Raw genomic sequence first — 26,351 nt, 5'->3', positions numbered from 1 at the left:
GGGATAGTGCTTAGGTCCTAAATTCAATCCCCAGGAGTTGCATGTGCACGCGCGCGCGCACACACACACACACACACACACACACACACACACACACACACACACACACCACTTGAAAACTAGTTTTGATACTTTGTGGGGATTTCCCTGAAAGGCTAAGCTAAACCTTTCCTTAGGTAAATAAAAATGGAAACCTGCACATGACCTTTCACATCTTAAAGGAAGCATTTTCTAATATCTTCAGAGAAAACTATATAAACTTGAACTTCATGTGGACTGTAATAGTGCCAAATCTATTCTTCATCTATTCACCCATTCCAGATAGAAGAGCAAAGCATTCAAACTGCCTGAAAGAATTCCAACTCTATTCCAATAGTGAAACATACAAGATTCTCCCTGGTCCTTCTGGAAAACTCAAGATTTCTTAGCATGTGTTTAGCAATCCAAGATTAAGGACTCCAAGGTCTTAGTTTTGTGTTTTTTTTTTTTTTTTAAGTAACACACACGTGTCTACACAGCCCCTGAAGAGAAAGCCTAACACAGTGTTACACACTCTATGCATATGTCAGCTCCAGACAGGACAGCTGGGGAGAGACTCAACTCAGTTATAACCCATTTCAGGGCTAATCAAAAACAGAGGTTTTTCTTTGCATTCCCTCCTGGTTCCCTGTCAACTTAGTTCTCATCTGCTCCCTCCCAAACTAGAGCTCCATCAATAATAGCTAAAGAATTCCTTCATACCAGGCCATCTTATTTATATGCCTTTTTCTTTTCATATATATTACATTCGTTTCTTCTTGACTCTCTAATAAATATATTATTAAAAAAACATTAAATCCTCGTAGGTAAAGCCAAAATAAACACATAATTAAACCCTCAATGGAGTTTACTTAAGATTACAGACTTTTTAAAAGCATAAATTATATATATATAATCCATCTGAGCCTAGAATTGACATTTTGAACATGTTAGTAGGAAACTGTGAATTTCCTTCTTGAAAATCTTGTGTTTTGGTGGGCATTTTAAAATTTCATCATATATGTACATGAAAAGGCCGTAATGAAATCCATTATTCTGTATAATTAATACGTGCTAATAAAAAATTGAGTGGAGAAGAAAAAAAGGACAAGTTCTGGAAATCCCCTCCAAAGTGCATACTTTAGGTTATTAAGTGCATACCACTAAAATTTTTAAATGCAAACATTTCTATTTATTTATTTATTTTTGCTGGGCCTAGGCGCTGTCCCTGAGCTTCTTTTTGCTCAAGGTGAATGCTCTACCACTTGAGCCACAGCGCCACTTCCAGCTTTTTTGAGTAGTTTATTGGAGGTAAGAGTCTCATGGAGTTTCCTGTTCAGGCTGGTTTTGAACCACGATCTTCAGATCTCAGTGTCCTGAGTAGCTAGGAGTACAGACGTGAGCCACCAACACCCAGAAAACATTTCTATTTATTGTCTAGCAGCTTGGATGATTCCAGAAATCAGAGCTGAAGGATTTTATTGCCACTAGCTAGATAACCTTGGGTGATTCATTTAATCTTCTGTTCATTAATCTTTGATTTCTTCTCTCAAATAAGGGTGAGGACACTTTCCCCCACTTTTCCTTTGCAAGCAGTCAGTCACCAAAATCACTAGAGAAATGAACATGAACATTATTCCTTATAAACTAAGATATCACATAAGACAGAAATCTCATAGGTTTCCAATTGATAGTGCATCCCCCTTAAAAACAATCTCTTCATTTAGAAACCTGGAAATTCAACCTATACCTAAGAATTGGCAAAGACCTCACACACGCGCGCACATAATAGATTATTATTCGTGATTTGTAGCACTCAGGAGTGACATTGTGACACCTCACAAGACTGTCAGTCTGGCTTTGATTAAGCTTGGGGCTGGGGAATACTATACTGGCTTTGAAATTTCTAAACTACCAAGCAACTAAAAAGGCCATGGAAAGAAGACTGGCAGCTCAAACATGCAAACTGACCTCCTTTAGGAGGTCCCAAAAGTACTTAAGAAAAGCAGGCTTCTCTGAGGGAGGAAATGAATTATGGGGTTCTAAGCTGGACTTGACTTGGCCAGATTAAATGGGGTGATTTTTACCTGGGTGGGTAGTTCCTGAGGAGGCTTGCCCTCCCCTCCCCCCTCACAATTCAGGTTCAACTGTGCAATAACTTCACTGAGAGTGGCAACCATGGCAATTTTTCAGCAACATTTTTTTCTGGGTGAATAGTACAAACAAATGGACTTTATTAATCCCATACCCAATCTAAGAAACATAATAAAGAATTCCACTGTTCCAGGATCCAATTTACTAAGATGAAGCTATGATCTAGATGTATCACCCTTTTCTTGACTGCCAAAGTCCACAAAACACCCTTAAAAATTCTATTCTAGCCAGGCTCCAGTGGCTCATGCCTATAATCCTAGCTACTCAGGAAGCTGAGATCTGAGGACTGCAGTTCAAAACCAGCCCTGGCAGGAAAGTCTGTGAGACTAATATCTCCAATTAAACACCAAAAAGCCAGAAGTAGAGCTGCGGCTCAAGTGGTAGAGTGTTAGTTAGCCTTGAGCACAAAAGCTCAGGGATAGCGCCCAGGCCCTCAGTTCAAAATCCAGGACTGGTGCAGACACACACACACACAATTTGTTTTGTTATTTTTATACATTTCTGGCATTAAATGTAACATTGTAGTATCATAACATTGCAGAGAAGCAAGCTATCACTATGGGTTGAGGTTGTAAAAGGCCATGAGTCTAGTTTCTCATCTTTTCTGAACAAGATTCTTTCATGCTAAATCACCTGGGCCTGTATTAGCATATCGGTGCTCCCATAACCCTTTGTGGCCTGGAGGAGATTTTCTTTTAAACTAAATTTGATGTGATCTTTTGTTAAAATAACTCCCATCTGTCAACACTCAGCACTACCCAGCCCCTATGAGCTTTGCTCTGGCTGGGGCTGACAGCCTGGATGAATGAGACGTCCATGGGAGATTGCTGCTGACAGCAGTGGCCAGGCACCTGGAGCTCCGCAGTGATGGATGGGATGTACTGCCAGCCACTCCCAGTCGACCTTTGCAAAGCCATGCCTTCGAGGTGCTTCCAGCCAGAGAGATTACATCCTGTGGTGGCAGACACTTTACCTACACACCTCAGCCTTTCCCAAGGACATGGAAGCCTCAGCTGCTAGTCCCTCCTTGCTCATGAGGGTTCCATTTTCCTAACCAAGCCCACACACCAGTGGCTGATGACATAGCTGAAGTGCAGAGGGCAAGGCCACATGTTCTCTGGAACACATAGGAAGCACCTATGTGACCCCAGGACATTGTCAACTCCACTTTGAACTCCTGAAGAAGTCCAGTAGTTCTCAGAGCTGATGAGCACTGTCATGTCACAGAAAAGGCAAAGTCAAAAGCAAGCAAACAAACAAAAACAGGGGAAAGCCTTTTGAAGTTTAACTTTCAAATTTAAAGTGTCCTAAGTGGTAAAAGACTATTTATAAACTTAAACGACAGGTGAAAAGACCAGAGAATGGGTTGAGTGTTTTTTTGGTTTGGGGGGCGGGGTTTTGGGTCCAAGAAAAAAGAGTTAATACATTTAAATTTGCAAAGAGCTCTGTAATCAAATAAGACTAAAGTTTAATACAAGGAAGTTCTAAGAACCTGAAAAAAATATCAAAGGTGAAAATAAATTAGATATGTTGTAATTAATGGAAAACCCCAGGCCATAAAGAAAACAGCAATAACAATACTTGTCACCTAGTAGTATGACTAAACACTCACCCTGTTTTCAAGATAAAGATGCTATGGACCCAAACCTTTTTTTTTAAGATGCTATGCAGCACTCTGGAGTAGCTTTTGGATCTATGAACCAAAATGTACTTTGTGAGTATGTCTCTGTGTGTGTGTGTGTATGTGTGTGTGTTTGTTCTTGCATGTGTGTATATACTAGGCTTGTGTGTGCTAGTACTGAGGCTTGAACTCAGGGCCTGAGTGCTATCCCTGAGCCTTTTTGCTCAAGGCTGGTGCTCTCCCACTTGAGCCACAACTGTACTTCTGACTTTTTGGTTGGTTACCTAGAGAAAAGAGTCTCACGACTTTGCTGCCCAGGATGGCTTAGAGCAGAGATCCTCAGTTCATACTTTTTAACTTTGATGTAGTATTATATCTCTTTGTATAATCATCTAAATTTTATGTATCCATTCTGTTCACATATAACACTTTAGAAGTTTCTTTTTTGTGTCTTTGGTTTCATTTTGCCATTACTATAATCATGAGCTCTGAGCATCCTTAGATCGATCATCATTTACATTTGTATGTTTCTCTCTGGCACCTGGCCAGAATGACGTTAGTGGATCCTAGGAATTGATCATCTCTTTCATCAGCTGTGCCAACTGGCCTCCAGAGAAACTCCATTTCCCAGACTCCCTTGCAGCACAAGAGAGTGGGAACTTCCATCCTTCTTTTGTTAATTTCAGAACATATACTTTTTACTCAATCCAGATTTCAATTTTGTCCTCTTTTTTTTTTCTGCGACTTGCTCCTTTATTCCATTCACTCATTCTCTCCTTTAGTTATTGTATTGATTATTAAGAATTCAGGTATTGGGCTAGTGATTCTTCTTTCCTCATATACTGGAAAGTTTCTACTCCCATTTCTTTCGGTACTTCTTCGGACCTCCAGGAACTTATTCTCATCTATAAAGCCGCAGGGGTATCTCGCTTCTTATAGGATGAAAAGCCTGTTGAGTCTATGCCATTTGTTCATCAGTCTCTTCACTCAGTGATTTGTAACCCTGACTGCACCATGGCCCCGAGGGCCCGAATGACCGGCCCTTGCCTGCCTCAACCTCTCCCACGTGGTCCTGATTACAAAGCTGCAGATGTACTGACATTCAGCCCTTTCAGTCTCCCTGAGACAGACAGTTGTTCCTGTGGTGCCTGAAATGTTCCTCTCACACACTCTTTTCCTCAGACACACTCCTCAAGCCACCAGGCCAGCCCACCCCATAAGTCGCTCTCCTTTCGCTCTGTTTAGTTGTCTTAAAAGCACTTACCATGGTGGGAGATGATTTTTTTATTTTTGTCGGTCGTGGGGCTTGAACTCTGGGCCTGGGTGCTGTCCCTCAGCTCTTCAGCTCAAGGCGAGTGTTTCTACCACTTGAGCCATAGTGCCTCTTCCAGGGAGATGATTTTACTTGTTAGTTTGCCCGTGTTTTGATTAGGCTCTTGAGAATACACATATCTTCCATGAACAGAGATATTCTTTGCTTGGACCTCTATTCCCCACTTCAGGCACTTTGTAGGCCCTTAATAAAACATGTGTTGACTGAATAGCCAAGTTCTTATTTAGTTATTCATTAGTTTCTTCATGCTTTAGTATTCAGTATGGTTTTACTTTTATTTAAATATAGTGTTCTGTTTCTGTCACTTCCTGTTTCTTACTCCTGTTTCTGTCTGTCTGTCTCTGTTGTCTCTCTTTGGACAATAACATAAATGATAGTTATCTTGAAGGCAATATATATAATTACAATACGATATATATATGCATATATATATATATGTATATATATATTACTCAACTGACATTCCTTTCTTGGATTTGTTTCCAAGAAAGTTTGATTTTTTTATGCCACAGATAATTAACTTCCAAATGTGTACATGTATATGTATATTCTTCAATGTCTTTTTGTATTTCCATTTAATATATTTTATTGAGTATATACAGTAGGCATTATTGCACTTATGATCTTTAAAAAAAGTTCCCTGAAGATACATGAAAAGGTCTGCAGTTTAGCCTTGGAAATTCCCACTGGTGTTGGCAGTGGGAATTAATTTGGCTCCTCCTCCATTTCTGGGTTTGAAGTCTGGAGCATTGTGGGTAGAAATCTAGTAGGGTGTCCAGCCCACTAGTTTTTGTTCCCTTTCTTCCTGGGAACAGGCCTTTCCCAACAGGAATCAGGGGCTGCGGGGTGTGTTGCACACATGGGCTGCAGCAGATTTTTCTAATCGTTTCGGTTAACAAAGCGGGAGGAATTATAAGAAGTGAAGATAGATCCACCAGGCGAGGGGAGAAGGAACTGGCTGAAACTGACACACGTGTGGCGAAACATTTTGGCAGGCGGGATCATTTTGGAAAACGGTTTATAAAGCTCATGACCTTAATAGTGGGAAAACAGGCAGTTTTCCTACAGTCTTCCGTCAGCACCTCCAAGTCTGTCCCCTTAGGGACTTTCTTAAAGCTGCTACGGGAGCTGTCTAGACAGCTTTAATCAGGAAAAGAGGGAATGAAATCTTTAAATGTTGCTTTATAATCTTTATCATAGTCAAATGCACATTGTAAAAGTTTCATTTGAAGTTGAAACTATGTATGTGAGAATAAAGAATAGGCCTAGGTAAAATTCAGAATAAAGCAGCAGGGGCCAGGCCTGTTTGTCTAAAGAAACAAATCCAAGATAGGAATGTGAATTGGTTTTGCTGTCATCCATATTTAACTCCCAAATGTATTAACTCTCAGTATTCCACAACCACTAATGACAAGCTCTGAAAGACTGCCTCTGTACCCTTCATTCTTTTGGCGATCTTAATGTGAATTTTCAAGAATTTAGGAAAATGATTGCACTAATTCATTTCCCCTGTGATATCCAAGAAAGGTGTTCCTCTGACTAAATATATTTTATGTAATGGAGACCAAGGATTCCTCTTATATACGTATGTTATGTACAAACAGGTGTGTGTGCGTGTGTGTGTGTGTGTGTGTGTGTGTGTGTGTGTGTGTGTGTGTAAATAAAGTCCGAGGTACTCCTGTCCCGATACCCAGGACCCTGAACCCTAGCTGACCTTCATGTCCGGGACTTCCTTTATATTCAAGTAACTCTTCTTGATTCTTACTCAACTTCAGACTTTTTTTTTTTTTGGTCATGGGGTTTGAACTCTGGGCCTGGGCGCTGTCCTTCAGCTCTTCAGCTCAAGGCTAGCACTCTACCACTTGAGCCACAGTGCCACTTCTGGTTTTCTGGTGGTTTATTGGAGATAAGAGTTTCACGGCTTTTCCTGCACAGGCTGGCTTTGAACCATGATCCCTCAGCGCCTGGCTCAATTTCAGACATTTTAACAGACATTTATGAAATCCTTTCCTCTTTCTTTTCAGCCTATTCCCTATGTACCATTTTAAAATCTAAGTCCCCAAACATATTCTCTTCTCAAATTGAAAAAAAAATACTTAAAACATTTTCAAATAGTGCAAGCTAGCAAAATTTGTATAAGGAATTACATAAAAGTAGCAAGTGAGGTGGTTAGTATCCACTTTCCTGGACGTTGCTGCTGTTATATTTGGTATACCCCATTGAGCCCTTTGGAATTTAACAATAGAGGAATAAATTATTCTTTTCTGGAACTTAGGAAACCTTGAAAAATCATGTGTTCATATCACGATTTAAATGTTTGGCTTCATATACAACCAAATTCTGGTACAGCTACATGACATAAACACATGCTTTTCAGAGTTCTGATAATAATAGGGAGGACTGTAATACAATCTGTCCCATTAGATACTTTTTTTCTCCGGGTAGTAATGTAAATTTTCTGCCATAATTATTTCCATGTCTAGGCTGTCTTTCCTAGAACAGAATTCACATGTCCAGCTTCTTGTTTGGAATACCCAGTGGTAGCAAGCCAGTACTCTTTAGAGTTTTGTGGAGTAATAAAAACGAGTGAGTTTTCCCTATCACACCATATAATTTGAAATGTTTTTCATATGTAGCATGATGGAGGTCTTATGTAAGGTCTGTTTGGGAAATGCAGATGGACTTTTTCCAGGTGTGATGCAAACAACTTTGTCGGCAAGAATTCTGCTAATTTATATGAGGCAGCTAGAGAGCAAGCAATGGGAAATGAAAAAAAATCAATTATCTTCCAGAGGGGAATTATAAGACATCTGTAACCAATAAAATTAAAAACAAACAAACAAAACAAAAAACAACTCCCAAGTGTGACACAAAAGTTGGAAAAATAGAGCTGACTATAATTGGATTGTATTGATGGAAACACCAAGTTTGGCCTCATTTTCTAAAACTCACTTCATTACCTCCACATTAGCTGGTGCAATTTCTCGCTTATCTGTTAATCCCAGAGATGAATATGGACATGTATGTCACACACACACACACACACACACACACACACACACTACTCTTCATCTCTGACTTTTTCATTTTCCTCTTTGAAAAGCTCTTACTGACCCACAAAAACACTCATTCTAGTCAAGAACAGAGTCCTTTTTCCTGCCAAAGCCTTCATGTTCTGTTGTGATAGCTGGATTAGGCCTGGACAAGGCCAGGCACACAGTATGTCTGCTTAGTTCATTAGATTTAATGGTAACTCTTTTCACCAAGTTACAAGGCCTGGAACATGTCTTTGACAGGAACCAATTCCAAAAATTCCATTCAATCATCCATTTCCTGTTGCTCCTTTCTTCTAAATATCTCTCAAGGCCAAGTACATTTATTTCTATCATCCTTTCAGCCACTCCAATGTGGTAATGAGCACCATGTTCTTCAGCCTAGCTCCTGCCAGAGTAACCTGGCTAGTCTCTCTTGATCAAGTGATCTACCTTCAAGTAGCAACTCTTATCTTGGAACCAGAGTCCTTTCTTCAATACAAAACCAGGCCTGTAATACCTTTATTTTACCAGAAATCTTCTTATCAACCCCAACCATGGTGAGTTAGAATGTTTCACACTTTCATCTCTAGATTTTCTCACAGTTGGAAGAATTATCTAGAATCACCTATCTTGTGCTATTTTATAGGTGTAGCTAACTGAATAATGAGAACTCTTAATGTGGATTAGATACCATTTTTGGATAGTCAGGGATACAGCATGATCTGTTTACTGCTTAATCATTTTGTGTTCTGAGAAGTCATGAAAGCCTCTCAGCATGAGGGTCCCAGAAAGCCCAGGAACTGACATAAATGTTTTCAATATGACCTCAAAAGACTGTCTTTATAATGTTTCAGAATGAAGGCTATGTAAATTTGATTCCCAGTAGCAGTTGCAAAGGTATTTACAGCCAGGTGCTGGTGGCTCATGCCTGTAATCATAACTCTTCAGGATGCTGAGATCTGAGGATTGCAGTTCAAAGCCAGCCCAGGCAGGAAGATCCATGAGACTCTTATTTCCTATTAACCATCAGAAAATGGGAAGTGGTGCTGTGGTTCAAAGTGCTGGAGCACTAGCCTTGAGCAAAAAGAGCTCAGGGACAGTGCCCGGGTCCTGAGTTCAAGCCCCACAACTGACATGAAAGAAAGAAGGAAAGAAAAAAAAAGAAAGAAAAAGAGAGAGACAGAGAAAGGAAGGAAGGAAGGAAGGAAAGAAGGAGAAGAGAAGAAAAGAAAAGAAAGAAAGGAGGGAGGTAGGGAGGGAGAAATGGAGAAATAGGGAGGGAGAGAGGGAGGGAAGGAATGAAGGAAAGAAAAGAAAGGAGGGAGGTAGAGAGGGAGAAATGGAGAAATAGGGAGGGAGAGAGGGAGGGAAGGAACGAAGGAAGGAAGGAAAGAAGGAAGGAAGGAAGGAAGGAAGGAAGGAAGGAAGGAAGGAAGGAAAGGTATCTACATCATCTCATGTCACATGGTTGTATATTTGTTAGGATTTCAACCCTGATGCTAGAAGATGAAGTAAAAATGATCCCAAGCATTTATCTAATGGAACAGTTCATACCATGGTTAAAAAAAACAATCACCATTCTAAAAGTTACACAAAACAGGCACTGAAGTATACAAGTAGAATTCTAAGTCTGCTACTTACTCTTCTGGAAGATTAGCATCTAAGATGGAATTATTCTCTGGAAGATCGAATTAAACTTCATCCCCAAAGAGTAGACCTACACTCTGTAGTGAGCAGAGGCAACCCCGTATTCTCTCAATAAATACATCAGACAGTGGTGTGGTTTATGCATTGCCTGATCATCTTAGTCATTTCCTTACCCGATGCCGTCTGCCATTCTGTCATTACTATTCCATTCCCTTCTCCCAATCTCTTCTCTCTCTGCAATCTCAGCTTATAACCTTGCTTCTTATGAATGAAAAAATTTAAAGGACCATTTTTTCCCCTCCAAACATCAAATCCAATCAAGATGATTTTTACACCTCCTTCCTGGGTTATCACTGCCTTCCTCTTCTCCCAAGTATTTACTCAGCTCAACTTTGAGTTCATCTGTTTCTGGGTATATTTGCTTCACTTTGCTGCCTTTTCCTTCATCCGCTCTTACTCCCTTACTCATAGCCTCACGTATCATCCTTATATATATGGCTTCAATCTTCTTTACATTTTTTGTTTTTGTATGAGTGTGTGTGTTGGGGTGGAAGGGAGGGTTAGCTGGATCTTGAACTTCATATTCTCACTTGGCATTTTTCTCATGGTTGGTGCCCTACCACTTGAGCCACATCTCCAGTTTTGGCTTTTTGTTGGTTAGTTGGAGATAAGAATCTCTTGGATTTGTCTGCCCAGGATGGCTTCAAACTGTGATTCTTAGATCTCAGCCTCCTGAATAGCTAGGCTTATAGGTGTAAGCCATGAGCACCTAGCCCTATTTCTACATTTTAATCCTCAGGCATTTGTATTGGTCTGGGATCATTTATTCAACTTTCTATTTGATAGCCACTTGGATATTTAATCTTTATCCCAAATTTCACATAACTGTGTCAAGCCATGATATTTCCTTTCTCCAGTAACCTGGATCAATTCCAATCTCTAGTAACTAAGGTCAACATGTCCTCTCTTTTCCTTCCTTACCTGATCTATAATCCTACCCCACTAGCTGTGCTTTCCAATACTTCTAGCTCTAGTCATTTCTTAGCCCTTATTGCTATCATTCAAACCAGGCCCCACTACAAGGATAACCAGCTCCTGCCTCATCTCCTTGCTTCTGTTCTGGCTTGCTTTGCCATCGTTTACTCATCCAGTAGCAAAACTGCTCACTTAAAAAATACCATTAAAATCCTAGTCCTGGCCTACTCAAAACTCACCATTATTTGGCTACTCATGACTCTTCAAAAAAAGTCCCAAGTCATGATTCTGAAATCTTGAGAGATCAACATTCCTAATGTTGACGATCTTAGATTCCCTCAAAATCATAATCCCAGAAGAGTAGCATACAAAAATGTTGAAATCTCAAGACTTGGTATTTCCCAAACCACAACTCCCCTTGAGAAAGCAGGCGGGTGGCTGTGGAAGAGGGAAAGACAGTCAGATTCTGTGGAAGGGCTGAGTGCACAATCAATTATTTTAGGGATTGTTGCATCAAGTTCATCAGACCAGACACATGGGAATCCGCCAAAGCATTATTTTGGGTGTATTTCCAGTGAAGATTAGTGTATTCAATTGGCCAGAGGCTTTGGCAGAGACTTTAGAGGGTCTAATTCCCTTTATGTAGCTTTTGGAAATTTGACTCCGTAAAATTACATTATGGAACTGTTGACTTCGTTCGTAAGCATTGTGCATAAACATGAAAACACTGAAATTTCCTCAGTAAATAGAGCTGGAGTTTTTGGTACGTTTGTGTTGCGAAATATAAAAGTATCTTGAGATTTCCGCTCTTTGGGGGACTGTATTATCTTTAGTGGTGACCTGTAGAGTGTTTTGCTGGATCTTAACCAAGGCTTGCTATCGTCCAGTGGGGTTTTCCCAATGACTGTAGTTACAAAGCTGGACACATTCCATCACCAACCACACAGGGAAATATAGTTATGCATTTCACTTTTTGATCTATTTGTTTATAAAGATGGCTCATCTGCTTATAAGTATCTGCATAACTGTTGGCTGGAGCTTTATTATTTCAAAAATATAGGGTCTCTTTTATTTCATGTTATACCTTTCTGTTCCATTACATGAAGTGGCCTATGATATTTTTGGGTCATATTTTACATATTTCCCCAATACACTGCTATTTAAAACTTTAAACACTTCTTTAAAGTTATTTTAAAATTGTGTTTTCAAGAATTATATGTCTGGAGTTCTGATCTTTTTTTGTTCTTGTTGTCAGTCGTAGGGCTTGAACTCTGGGCCTGGACACTATCTCTGTGCTCTTCAACTCAAGGCAAGTGCTTTACCACTTGAGCCACAGCACCACTTCCAATTTTCTTGTGGTAAATTGGAGATAAGCGTCTCATGGACTTTCCTGCCTGGGCTGGCTTTAAACCATGATCCTCAGATCTCAGCCACCTGAATAGCTAGGATTATAGGCGTGAGCCATTGGCGCCCAACTTGGAGTTCTGATCTTTTGCCATCGGCGCCCAACTTGGAGTTCTGATCTTTTGGAGCTTCTGAATTTAGGGGTTTAAAAAATTGACAGATTCTGACCTTTCAGAATGTCAGAATAGAGTTTACGGTGTATGGGATTATGTCTTTTGGGATTATGGCCCCAACCCTACCTAATATTGGCTGTACCTGGCCCTTGGCCTAATTCTCTGCCCTTCTTTCTGTGAGTTGCTTCTTTTTAGGCATGTCTCCATTTCCCAGCTGTACCCATCTCGTGACTTTCACACTGACTTTCTTACAATGTGAGGTGATTATTACAGAATTGTAGATTGAGGTCAGCCTGGGCATCAAATTTCACGAGATTCCATCACAATCTATATCCAAGCCACATGATGTGAGCCAGTCATGCCCAGTGAGATGGGGAAGCACAACAAAAGAAAATGGCAGCCTAGGCTTGACTGGTATAAAGTGAGACCCTACCTTGAAAGTAACCAGTAGAAAAACGGGAATGCAAGGAAAGCTCACATGATAAGAGTGCCTGCCTAGCAAATGGAAAGCCCTGAGTACCATACAAATCCCCAACTCACACCCCCACCACCAGAAACAAAGAGAAAAGAGTCATAAGCCAAAGAATACTGGCAGGCTATAAATGCTGGAAAATGCAAGAAAACAGATTTCTTTTTTCCCCTAGAGTTTCCAGAAGGCAGACAACTATGCCATTACCTTGATTTTAGCCTAAAGGAGATTCATTTTAGATTTTGGCTTTCAGAACCATAAGGTAATCAATTCGTGTTTTCTTAAAGCCACTAAGCATATGGCTGTTTGTTACAGTAGCAACAGAAAACTGATGCCGATCCAATCTAAAACAATGCACACACACACATACACACACACACACACACACACACACACACGCACACACACCTCTCTCTCCCCCCCCCCCCCACCTTTCTCTCTCTCTCCTCTCTGTCCCCTCTGACCGGATCTTTCCATTTCTTATCTGTCACTGCTGTTCTCTGTAAAGGACTTGTATCCATATTCTAGGGTCCGCTTGTTCAAGGCCACTCATGAAGTTCTTTTTTTTTTTTTTTTACTTCTATGAATCCTCTTAGATTACATTTTAATGAGTGAAAATGTGTTGCAATTAAAGGGGTGACTTTATGTGAAAAAGAGATTACGGTTTCTAACGGGCCACTTGAGGAGGATAAGTAAGAGGAGATGACACAGGTGGTAGAGAAGGGGCACTGAGTGGAAAGATTGTAGACAGAGAGGTGGAACAATACTTGCACTTGGATCTCCAAATGTTCCTGTCTTTGCAGTGTCTGCTGTGTGTTTTGCTCTCTACCCCAATTGTAGGGTTGGGATGTGAGCCTCAAAGAACTATATGGCATTTGAGTATTCCCAACACATGACCTGGAAAAAGACCTTCATTCGAACGAAACCTAGTCTTATCATATATTCCAAGACAACCGCTTTTGTTGAATTTCCTTTCCTTCATGGCTCTAGAGGTTATAGATTCCATGTTGACAGTTACAGATAAATATTCAGCTTTTAAATAAAGTTGGCATTGCTTGGCTTACAAAATGTAAAAAGGAATGATTGCCAATTCCACCTGGGAAATTGAACAGTGTCCAATTGTCCCCATCCCCTTCCCAGGTGGGGTGATTCTGGACACATAGGTCAAGAATGAGGCCCCATGAGCCTGGGCCTGAGCCTGAGCCTGGAGTGCAGGAAGTTGAACCAGAGCTGTGTGGCCATTTGTGTCTTAATTGTGCACCAGGCGGGCACTGTGGAGTTGTCGGTAGAAGTCGTGTCTTCTGAGTCCAGTGGGTTGGGTTTGGTTGTTTTTCAGTTTGTCAGTTCTTAGTGCTATTATATGCCTTGTCAGTCCCATAGGGGGAAATGAATTCCAAACTTATTTAATATGAACCTTTTATGCTCACTCAGACAATGTGTGTATAGGAACTTTGGGAAAATGCTGCTCTAGCTATCACTTCCCCAACTCCTTCCTGTCACCTGACAATTTTTCTCCACTCAAGCCATATTGCCGACAGGAGTGAGCGGATACATCTCCACACAGACTCATTTTTGCAGAATATTTATAAACCTTACTTGGCTCTTTTACAATGGTGTACCCTAAAAGAAATGCTCTAAATAAGCCTTAAAACTCATCCTTGGTATGAATATATTATATTATAATTATTAATATAATATAAACATTGTATATTATAATTATTAATATAATATATGCATTATATATTATACATATTATATATTATAATCATTAATATAATTATTATACATTCTTATGTATATTATATATACTATTAAAAAATACTTCATTACTGAGCATAACAGAATGAGCACTAAACATCAATTTCTGTTTGGAAGGCTAACACCACTCCATAAGGTCACCTGATGGGTTGAATTCTACCCAATACTTTGTACATTTTAAAGCTTATTTGAATCTTTGGTCACTATGGTTTCTACACGTGGCCCACTTACACTAAGTTAGGTAAACTGAGTGTGGTAGAAACACATTTTGAATTAACTTCTCAGGCTTGCTCATCATGCCCAGGGATTCTCAAATCAGCTCTACTCAGTTTGCTTACTCTAGAAGGAACTGGAAATAACTGTATCATAACATCAAGCCTATATTTCTATTTAGAGATTTAGAGAAAATCCAGAATGAAAACCAGTGAGTCCGATTGGGTTTCTGGAAATATTCTGGTCTTCACTGTTTCGAAACATGAATGTCTGTATGTAAATAAACACATTTCTAAGCAACTCTACCACTGACACCCAAGACAAAAGAGGAACTGGCTCATCCTCCATTATAGAGGATTTATATTTCCTACCGTGAGACTTTATTACTAGAAGTCGTCAACTCAATAATTATATTATTGAATTACTTTAATAGTAATTCAGTACAGTAATTTTCATGTTCATTTCTAGAATTAGTTTTCCTGATCACTAGTCTTTGTTTGTTTGTTTGTTTGTTTTGGATCCGGTCGTGGTGCCTGAACTCTGGGCCTGGGCGCTGTCCCTCAGCTCTTCAGCTCAAGGCTAGTGCTCTACCACTTGAGCCACAGCGCCACTTCTGGCTTTTTTCTTTTTGCTTATGTGGTGCTGAGGAATCGAACCCAGGGCCTCATGCATGCAAGGCAAGCGCTCTACCACTGAGCCACCTTCCTAGCCCCCCTGATCACTAGTCTTAAAAGCAAGAAAACTAATTTTTAAAAAGAAAAATTTTAATCATTCTCCTCGAAGACAGACTCTTCTTGTGTTTCAAACAGTTGTAGACACAATGTGTGTTTCCTGCCTAACATTAAAACAAAAGCAATCTTCCATATTAATATTGATTCTTTTTAAACTTCATTTTTTATCATTATATAATATATAACCCTGGGACTTATTTGACATAATTTAATTGACATTCCATATGTAGGAAGTTTAACAACATTGGCTTTTAGTGTGATATGCCTTTATAAAAGGCCACTAAGAGGATTTGTTAATTTCCCCCTCCCAGAAAAAGAATTCATAGCTACTTGAGAATTAATTTCTGAAACACATATCTTTGTGGTAAATGTGGGAAGACAGAAATGGAAGACTCAGAGTGATTAAGGAGGTGGCTGTAAAATAAACGGGGACCCGTGTGCGTTGGGGTGTTTGGGCAAACGGTCACTCATGTACACAGGAGTGTTTGATGATGTGCTGCATCATGAGGTAGTGTGACAAGGACATGTGTTGTGCCAGAATTGTGGCAAGAAGATGGCTGAGGTGGAGATGGCTGGAGAAATCGTGGCGGATGATAGCTGAGGTACAACATGGAGTCATAAGCTGGCAATTGGAAGTTGGCTTCCGTTGCTCAACCTGCATGGAGTGAGATGCTGTGTCAATGGGGGCCATGTACATCTTTGACTAAACCTAGGCCTGTAGCACTGGTGTGTGTCCTGTCTACTGCCATCTCCTCAAAACCAGGGCAGATGGTTAAGAGGGCTCTGTAATATCACATTTAAATCTGTATCCATCAAATTGCAGAGCTGAAGAAAGAAAAAACCCAAAACACTGACCCAATGCAAATAAATAAATGCCCTGCAGTGACATTACATTAATTTTGGTAACTCTAATCCTGTGTTTGAGTGAGACTTCTGTAGCCTGGTGACTACCAGTGAGTGTTCTGACAGGCCTGAATTTTACAATCCTGGGGGAATTACATAGTATGATACTTTAATTCACAGATCTAGTCTCATTCAACACATTTTCCTTTAGTTTCTTTTTCAACCAAACATGTTCTGAATGTATTATCCCCTAGTTAAGAATGATAAAGAAGGTGCTATGGTATGTGATATAATTGTTCACTCTGATTTAAAGGTAGGACCCAGACTCTGCAGGTAGGTGATTTTACCCATCTGGGTATTATTCTACCATAGTCAAAATGATCATAGGCTGGGTGCTGGTGGCTCACACCTGTAATCCCAGCTACTCAACAGGGCTGAGTTCTAAGGATCACAGTTTGAAGCCAGCTGAGGCAAGAGACTCTTACTTCTAATAAACTACCAAAAAAGACCAGAAGTGGAGCTGTGGCTCAAGTAGTAGAGCACTAGCCTTGGGCAAAAACAGCTCAGGGACGGTAGGCTCTAAGTTGAAGTCCTAAGACTGGGGCATGCGCACTCCCACACACACCTCCCACACACATGCATGCTCATATGTTACAGCAATGACCAAAAAAACCAATTGGATCGTATCAAATACATAATTTTCTTGCCTTCTCTATTTATGCTTTTCTCTCTTCTTTTTTAAATTTTGTTTTTATTACTTATATACAACAAAACTCACTCTTTGTGCTATGGATTTTAACAACTGCCTACAGTCATGAGCCCGCTACAGCCATCAAGCCTGTAAGTTCAACAGTAAGTTCTACCCATCTGCCCTAAGTCCCTCAGGCCTCTCCTGTAAAATCATCTCCCTCCTCTTCTTAACACTTGGCAATCTCTTCTAGAAACTTATTTTTGTTATGTGTGCCTCATCTTTACTAAAACAATCAAAAGGGTAACGGATCACTTTCACTCAAGTTTGTGGATCTAGAAGAGTGTCTCAATTTGGAAGACCATTGGTGGGCTTGAGCTGCGATCAAGTTCTTCATTTTGCATGATTGAGGTACAGTTTCTTTCTGGATTGGCTGGTGATATTCAACTGTGATTCAGGCCTGCCTGAATTCCATCACCGTCCCTCAGTGGTGATGTAATAGTATAAAACATGTCTCAGTGACTCACAATTTGCTTGCATACCTTAATCTCTTTGTATTAGTGTAGGATAGACACTGTGTTCAACCTATTTTAGGATTCATTATGTCCTCCATGAAATATATAGGTTTTTATTGGCATGCTATTGAGATTGAATTTTGAAAACTTATATATCATCTTTTTTTTTTTTTTTTGGTCAGTCGTGGGGCTTGAACTCAAGGCCTGGGACACTGTCCCTGAGCTTCTTTTGCTGAAGGCTAGCTATCTACCACGTTGAGCCACAGTTCCACATCCAGTTTTAGGTGGTTAATTGGAGAAAAGAGTCTTATGGACTTTCCTGTCCCAGTTGGCTTTGAACTGAGATCCTCAGATCTCAGGCTCCTGAGCAGCTAGGAGTACAGACATGAGCCACCAGTACCAGGTGAAAACTAGTATGTATATGTCATCTTTACGTGCTCTCAACAGGCTTGCTGGTTAAACGATGAATAGGGCTTCAGGAAAGCCAAAGCTTGGTTCTGTTTGGTTGAAATCTGGCTTCCTCCAAATTTCATGTGTGTGTGTGTGCATGTGCATGCGTGTGTGTGTGTGTGTGTGTGTGTGTGTGTGTCTGGATGGTGTGTACCAGCAGAACACAAGAGTAGAGTTCTCAGTCACGGGTGCAATTTTGCACATGAACACAGGAAAGGGCACAATTCACATGCACCCCTCAGCCAGTCCGCTTAAATGTCAAAGTGCATGCATTTTGTTTCCTTCAGAATAACTTCTAGACTATTTTGGACAGTTCTCCCAGCATGCAGCAGCGGTGGCTGCCCAGCGTACCCTGGCCAAGAGCCTGTATGCCTGCTCCCTCCCTCACACAGCCTTCTTGACAGAATTCTGCAGATTAAGCAACAGGCGCCTACTACTCAACTTGCCCCACAGCGGGTCTGTTTCCCATTTTTACTTGGAGTTTCAAGGACTTCCTTTTTCTAATTGCTTCCTCGGTTGCTATGTGCTGTACGGATCACTGCTTCCTCATGTCTCCTATCAGGACTCAACTGTGTCTTGTGGTGGGGAAATGTGAGCCAATCAAGATTTGTTTAGAGCTGGGTGGTGGGTGCTCAGGTCAGTGTACTCAGCCATGGTGGCCATCACGAATTTCTCGCAGAAAAAGCAAGACATTCAGCTACACAATTCTTGATCTGTCTGGACCAGCACTTAGAAGAGGAAGATTTCTGCATATACATGCCTATGCTTAGGCATTTCTGTCTATGTGTATAGCTAGGTGTAGATAAACTCTATGTAGCATGGATTCTTTGATTTATTTTTCCGAAGTGGGGCTTGAACTTAGCACTTTGCACAGGCCAAAGTTAAGTGTTCTGCCCCTGAGCTACATCTCCAGTCCCATTCTGAAGTCTTAAAAACAATCGTTTGTTTATCTTCCTTTCCCCTCTCCCATCCAATGGGACTTCACTGGGGTCCAGGTGTTTTTGCTGTTCCTGAATCCTATCACCTTTGCTAGTTCCTCTGTCCTGTTCTTCAGTGAGTGTGAACTACATTTTCTCTTGTCTTTGTTCCTGAACAAAAACTGATATCTTCATGGGGACACTGACAAGGCAAGACTTATGTGGCCCACACGTGTCACCCCCTAGATGCAGAAAAGGGTGGTGCGCATGGTATCAAAACCCACCCCGTACCAGTCATGCGGCCAGATGCTCTGAGCTAGCCTCCTACTGTGGTCTCAGCGTAACACAAAATGAAACAGAATCTCCCCCCACCACAAAAAAGAAGTCTTCTGGTCTCCAAGCTAACACACGATTGTAACAGAAGTCTTTTCCCATTCTGGTGCTTTGAGAGGCCTTAACCAAATCAACTCTGATTTCCAGTCCTTAAATTCTTTTTTTCCTTCTAATTGTGAAGATATTAAAGGAAGGCCAAGCCAATTTTAGCAGTCATTCTCAGATGACTTCTACTTCCCACCTCTTCCAGTTCCCTTTCATGTGGGTCCCTCATTGTGAGTGGCTTCCAGCTGTATTGTCTCTGCTATTCTTAGGGCTCTACGAATCATCATTTATTAGCATACACCATGATCTTTCTCTTCTACATATGTCCTTTGGGCACTGAACACAATCAACTGTTTGGGACACCATGCTTTTATTCCTATTGTTGTGATTTTTGTCCTCTTATTGTTGCCAAGATAAGGTGTCCATTTCATGGTTTGAGCCACTCCCCTCTTTAGCAGAAGGGTTATAGTTATTTAATCTGCATATTGGTTTGGAAAGGGCAAGAGAAATAAGAAGTAAAGGTTGCAGTGGAGCTGAGCACAGGTAGCTCACACCTGTAATGCTGGCTACTCAGGAGGCTGAGATCTGAGGATCACAGTTTGCAGCCAGCCCCGGGCAGAAAAGTCCCCTTGGGACTCTTCTCTCCAATTACCCACTCAAAAACTGTAAGTGGCACTGTGGCTCAAGTGGTAGACCACTAGCCTTGAACACAAAGAGGCTCAGGGACAGTGCCCAGATCCTGAGTTCAAGCTCCACCACCAGGGGAATTAAAAAATAAATAAAGTTGCAGTGGGTATGAATGTAAGCTGTGACTTTGGCAGCTGAGAGGTTATGTGTTAAGTTGTTTAAGGCGCAGGGTTTGGTTTAGAGAGTTCCTGAAGCTGAAGTGGAAGAAATCAATTTGGTGATGAGAGAGATTTCCTTCTGTTGAAATGAGAGGGGAAAGGCAGAGGGAGAGGAGAAGGGGTTGGGGGGGCCTACTTGATACTGCACAGAGCAAGAGAATTATCTACTCTTTGCACCTCCCCCCCCCCCCCCCCCCCCGCCACCATCTGCTTCCTCAAAGTTCCCTTTTTCTTTACTTGAAAGGATGGGAGTTTAATAGTATTCATGCATTTGGAGTGTGGAGTCGCCCAAGTTTCCTCTGCTTTTATGCTTATCATGAGCCATTGTTTAAAAAAAAATTAAAAAAAATTCAAATCCCAGTTACATGATAAAGAAAAGCTAACACAATGACTATTTAATGGCAACAACAATAAAACAGGTATCTTTTGAACAGATTTGTTTAAACCTGAAATAAATCAAGGTGCAAGATCACAGACACATTCAGGGATTAAATTACACATCAGTTCCCCTCAGTGTCTAGCTGAGAAAACTTAATAGATTCCCCATCCCATGGCTTGAACAAGTCAAAATATCTTTGTAGAAAGGTTGGATTTTGGTAGTGAAGGCATGTCTCAGCAGTACACTGTCTGCCTAGTGAGTGCACAGCACTGAGTTCAAATCCCTGCTCCACCAGAAGAAGAAAAAAGAAAAAGAAGCATTGGATTTACTAGATAGGCGAAAAGACAGTGAGTCACAGAAACTTCTACAGAGGAATACTGGTGATATAATATATGCTTGTGCCTTCATGTCACAGTTTGCGGGTATACACGGATTCACAGTCTCCCTCCCTTCCTCCCTCCCTCCCTCCCTCCCTCCCTTCCTCCCTCCCTTCCTTCCTTCCTTCCTTCCTTCCTTCCTTCTTCCCTTCCTTCCTTCCCTCCCCCTCCCTCCCCTCCTCCTTCTTTTTCTTCCTTCCCCTCCTCTTCTCTTTTCCTCTTTTTCTCTCTTCCTCCTTTTCCTCCTCCTCCTCTCTCCTTCCCCCTTCTCCTTCTCCTCCTCTTCCTCCTCTCCTCCTTTTTGTCCTCTTGACCTTCTCCTCCTCCTCATTCTCTTGCTCCTCCTCCAGTATTGGGGCTTGAACTCAGGTCAATGTCCCTTAGTTTGGGCATTCTACAATTTGATCTACAGCTCCACTTATGGCTTTTTTTAAATAGGTCTTGTGGACTTTTCTACCCAGGCTGGCTTTGAACTTCTGTCCCCAGATCTAGTGTTCTGAGTAGCTAGAATTACAGGTGTGAGCCAGCAGCGTGCTCAGCTTTCTTTATTGTGGAGAGACACTGCAGTGCTGGCACGGGCAGCAGATGGTGGCTCTCTGGGGACCCTGAGTGCAGATTCAGTGAGAGCTGAACCAATCAGAGCCATACTCCATCCCCAGTTCCCACCAAGACTACCCCTGCTGCTTGACTCTGGGTTTCTGCAGCCCTTCCTACCCTTTCTCCTTAGCTCTTCTCTAGAGGAGCATTCATACTGGAATTTGTAGGGTAAAATGTGGGGTGAGGAGGACAGGGGAATGGGAAAGAAGGTGAACAGGGCTTCCAGAACCCACATTCCAAGAAGACCAGACTTCTCCTTGCTTCCTGAAGGAAGGCAGGTGAAGAGTCAGTAGGCAGTAAGCAGAGACCTAGATCAGTTTCCCCCATTGTATATATAGCCTTGACCATATGTTTACGGTCGGTTTCTTTGTGCCTAAGATGAGTTTTCCATAGCTATTTTGTATTACAGATGAGAAATAACCTATGCCAAGTGATTGGTAGACAGTAGTAATCAATTCATGTCATACCCCTAACCTGATCGACTACAGGACTCACAGCCAGCAATGTCTGTTTCCATCTGGCAACTTTGTTCCCAAGTTGTCCCTCTGCCTGCAGCACTGCGGGTGCTCCAACTAAGTTCTGCTGTGGCTTCTTTTTCACAGCTTTGCACCCAGTTCTATGGTGTTGGGGTACACTGCTAGCGCAATCACAGCCAGAGGGCGCCTGCTCAGTAGCATGCCCCAGAGCAAGGCCCTCTGACTCCCTTCTCCCCTATTTCCAAGCCCTTCCCAGCAGCAACCAAGTTTTCTGGGCCCACAGTACCCCCTTATGGCTGACGCTGGAAACTCCTCAATGATTCCTGTCTCCTCAGTGGGGATGCCTTCTCAGACAGATCACACAACACTACCCTCAATGCTGGCTACCAGCTGGACCATTCATTCATTCCCCTCCAAATTTGTATATTATATCTGCCCTTGTTTCTACAAACACCACTTCCGTGCAATTATTTCAGGAACATCTATTTCTTTCGTTTTTCTCCCTTTGTCCCCCTTTATGAATCCCCAAATTACTATTTTGGCGCTTTTTCTCATCATTGAAATGCTTTTGTTATCTTTAAGTAGTTGTACAAAGGGGTTGCCATCTAATGAAGCAGTTGATGAATTCAACGTAACTCCATCATCGTCACCCTCTTCAACATTCTCACCCATCCTTCCCCTCCCTCCTCCTCCCCTCACTCTTCTTAAATTTGTAGGATGTACACTGGATTCTTGACTTCATTCTCCCTCCCTTCTGCTCATTTGCCCAGTCCTTTCCCCTTTACCCACCCCACCCCATTGAGTATCCACTTCAGATGATTACTATTATGGTCGATAAGGGTAATAATAGCCTGTGCCTATCAAGAAAAGTGCTATACATGTAGAAGACGTGCACAGCCATCTGTCCAAAGCCCTTTCAGACATCCAGCTGCATTTTCAGAAGCACATACGCCTTCACCTTCATCCAAGTCACGCTAATCTTTGCTTGACATGATTTTCTGATTTCTTTAATAGCTCAAGTTATGCCAGTTCATCCCATATCAATTCATTACAAATATAATTCAGCTACAGCCAGGATGGAGTGCAGTCCTGGGGGCTCTTCCAGAAACCAACAATGTAATCTTTTTGGGGGGGGGAGGGGAGGGTCCGGTTGTGGGGCCTGAACTCTGGGTCTGGGCGCTGTCCCTCAGCTCTTCAGCTCAAGGCTAGCACTCTACCACTTGAGCCACAGCACCACTTCCGGCGTTTTTCTTTTTGCTTATGTAGTGCTGAGGAATCGAACCCAGGGCCTCATGCATGCAAGGCAAGCACTCTACCGCTGAGCTACCTTCCCAGCCCCCCAACAATGTAATCTTTCAGCATTAGTTCTTTATGGAAAAGTGAATTCAAAACTCCAAACAATTGCTGTAGAATGGACTTTGGAAAATATTAGCTATTGTTAGTGAATATTGGAAAATTGTGATTGGGAGTGGTCAATTTTTAAAAAGTTCTTGTTGATGTCTGGAGTCTGATTTTTATCTATTGAACCAAAACCTTCTGCTGAGATTGGGGCTTTCGAAGGTGTACAGGTAAACTAGAGATCAGGAACCAGATGAAACTTGACTGTAATAAGGCAATTAATTAAACGATTTTTGAAAAGCCCAAATGTATAATTTTTCTGTTGCTAAACTTAAATTTCAAAATAAGAACTTACAAATCATGGGATGGAATAACTTAATGACTTCATGAAATAAATGGCAAATAAGGGCTTGGGACATATATAAATAGGCAGAAAAAGCACAATTTAAAAAATTTATAAAAGGCTCCTAATTTGGTCATAATACTTACACAGAACTTGGGCACAGAAATGGGCATATTACGGTGTAACCCCCTTGTACAATCCCTCAAAGAATAAAAAGTAAAAACGAAAAAGAAAGATAACAAAAGTAGGCAGAAATCAAGAATGATGTAATGGAACAGTTATGGGGTGCAGGAGGTATTTTCAATGACTGTTCAACAAAGACTTAATGGAACTGACGTATTCACAGTTTCAAAAGGATATTTGGTGTCCTGTCATATCTATCATTTGAATGCTTAAAGATTCAGTGGTACAAAATTAAAGCATTCGGTGTCAATGTTTTCAAAAGCATTACATTTAAATTTATTTTCTCAGGACTCTTAAGAGAAAACACCAGAGGAAATGTAACCAGACTGAATTGTTTAAAAATGTATTTTCCCTTTAATTAAATAAGAAACATCTGTCTAGGGGTTTTGGAGATGAATGTAATCCATCCACACGCTGCCTGTACTAGTTTGCATCCAATGTCCAATATTTTGAAAGAAAAATCTTTCTGTAAAGAATTACAGAGCATCAGAGAGTGCTGTCTGGGTTGTCTACAGCTAAGTCTTGCCTCCGGAGTATGGAAACTTGAAACACTTTTAAAAAATCTATCCTTTCCCAGGTTTGCCTTTGGGAAAACCATCCGATTCTCTCCACAGCCAAGCTTAGGATGTACCTTTTGAATTTCTCTGACACATGCATTCGCCCTGAAAATGCTCACTTCTGACAGTAAGGAAACTAGAAGTTGCCAGAAGCAATCCAGACAATCAGGAGTTGATAGAAATGTTTTCTTCTCTGGATTCACTACCCATTGGAAGCAACTGATTTCGCTCTGGACCTCGCACGGCCCACCAACAAGGATGGAACAGGCAGACAGGCAAAATGAACACAAAGAAAAAAAAAATGGACCCCTGTCCCTGGGGTAGCTGGAGTGCTTTCAAACCACAACACTCTCTCCCCACCCTCAGCCCCCCAATGACAAGCAACACTTACTGGTGGTGTCAAACGGAATCTGTTTGCAAGGCGCAGACCCCGCCAGGGGCCACGGGCAGTAGTACACGGCTCCTCCTTCTACAATATCTGGCTGGCTGGTGTTGGCCCTGGGCGCGCCCACCAAGATGCTGGCCCTGAGAAAAGGTTGGCAAAGGTCAGCCAGCCCCGAGGAGGTTTGGAGCACTCAGCCCTGGGGCCGGGCTGGGAAGGGGGGGTGGAGGGCAGGAACGCCCCTGGAACGGGAGAGGCTGTCACATTCGATTTCCTCCTGGAAATCTGTGGGCAAGCCGACCTTTGGAAGAGGGTGCCAACCTGCCCCCCCCCCCCGTTCTCGTCTGGGTGGAGCGAGGTGGGCGCAAGGGAAGCCGAGATTAGAGGAAGAAGAGCGTAGCCCGGCTTGTCGCCAAAGGCACTTGCGCATGGGACACTTGGATCTATACACAGACCATGCTGTGGTCGTTCGGGTGACTGGCTGGCTGGAGGATGGGGGGGGGGTGTACCCCAGGTCTTTGTGCAAGGCAAATTGTCTTTGAACCCAGGACCCCGGTGCAAGTGGAGGGGTCTCGAGTTCAAAGTTCACGAGGCACATCTTGCATGCAGGACAAGAGAGATGGAGATCTCAGACACACAGGCTTGGGGGGGGGGGGGGGACCCGCGCTGCTGACCAGCGAGGGGTTCGAGCCCTCCGCCCCCTCCCCGCCCCGCCTCAGGTCAGCCACTTACGTGCGGGCGTCGGGGATGTGGAAGTCCAGGGCGTAACCGAAGTAGCTGCCCCGGGGGCCGCTGTACACCGTGAGTTTGTCCACGTCCAGGTTGAACGCCCGTGAGGCCGGGGACCACAGCATCCCCAGAGCGGCCGAGAGGCACCAGATCGGGGCGAGCGTCCGGGCAGGCATGGCCCTCCGTCCCTCCCCGGCGGGGTGGGCAGAGGCAGGGGGGACGAGCGGGGGGCAGCGGGGCGGCCGGGCCCTGGCGATCGATCCCCAGATGCCCGCGTCCCGGGTCGGAGCGCGCGGCGGTGCCAGGCGTCTGGTCCCGCCCGCCGGGTCCCGGGGACTCCGGGTTGGCCGCGGGATGCGCGCGCTCCTCGCCCTCCTCGGGCTGAGGTGGGCGGGCAGGGGATGGGGGGGGGGGGGGGGGGTCCTCGGCGCCGCCTGGCGTCCGATCGCGGAACTGCGGCCCGGAGCTCCCCCCAGGTCAGACGACCCCGGGGTTTCTATGAACCGCTGGAACCCCCAGGAGCCATTGTCCTAGGAAACAACGTCCCCCCGTAAGGGAGAGGTGGCTTCAGTTCCAATCAGGGGAAGAAGGTGAAAGTGCACCCCCCCTCCCCTCTACAGACGGAAGACCCCCGCCCCAAGCGCCATGCGTGCCCAAGTCTGAGAATAGGACTTAAAGTTGATAGGCAACAGTTCCCCCTGCCCCCCACCCTCCACTCCGGCGATGCCCACTTCTCAGCAGGGGTGCCCAATAAAGCAAAATCTCAGGCATAGTAAGAATTGGGTAGGGAACCTTCCAGAACCCTGTGTGCCTGGGTTGGAGACTGCCCATGTCAAGGCTGTTTGTTTGTTTGCTTGTTTACAGATTCACACTCTATCCAAAG

General features: G+C 42.7%; 1 protein-coding gene across 1 annotated transcript in view; it reads right to left on the bottom strand.

The window, feature by feature from the left end:
• The window catches only part of Itga8 (integrin subunit alpha 8), a 167,889-nt gene extending 142,121 nt beyond the window's left edge, over positions 1–25,768 (bottom strand). The window contains exons 1-2 of the mRNA XM_042686085.1: positions 25,472–25,768; positions 24,749–24,882 (exon numbers count right to left, since the gene is read on the bottom strand). Coding sequence (XP_042542019.1) covers positions 24,749–24,882; positions 25,472–25,644 — 307 coding nt within the window. The 5' untranslated portion in view covers positions 25,645–25,768. The remainder of the gene's footprint in view (positions 1–24,748; positions 24,883–25,471) is intronic.
• Between the last annotated feature and the right edge of the window lie 583 nt (positions 25,769–26,351).

Source organism: Dipodomys spectabilis, unplaced genomic scaffold (genome assembly GCF_019054845.1).
Source record: "Dipodomys spectabilis isolate Male_0828 unplaced genomic scaffold, ASM1905484v1 ptg000096l, whole genome shotgun sequence".
NCBI classification, from domain to species: domain Eukaryota; kingdom Metazoa; phylum Chordata; class Mammalia; order Rodentia; family Heteromyidae; genus Dipodomys; species Dipodomys spectabilis.
Note: the sequence above shows the minus strand (reverse complement) of the source record. Positions and strands in the feature narration are given on the sequence as shown.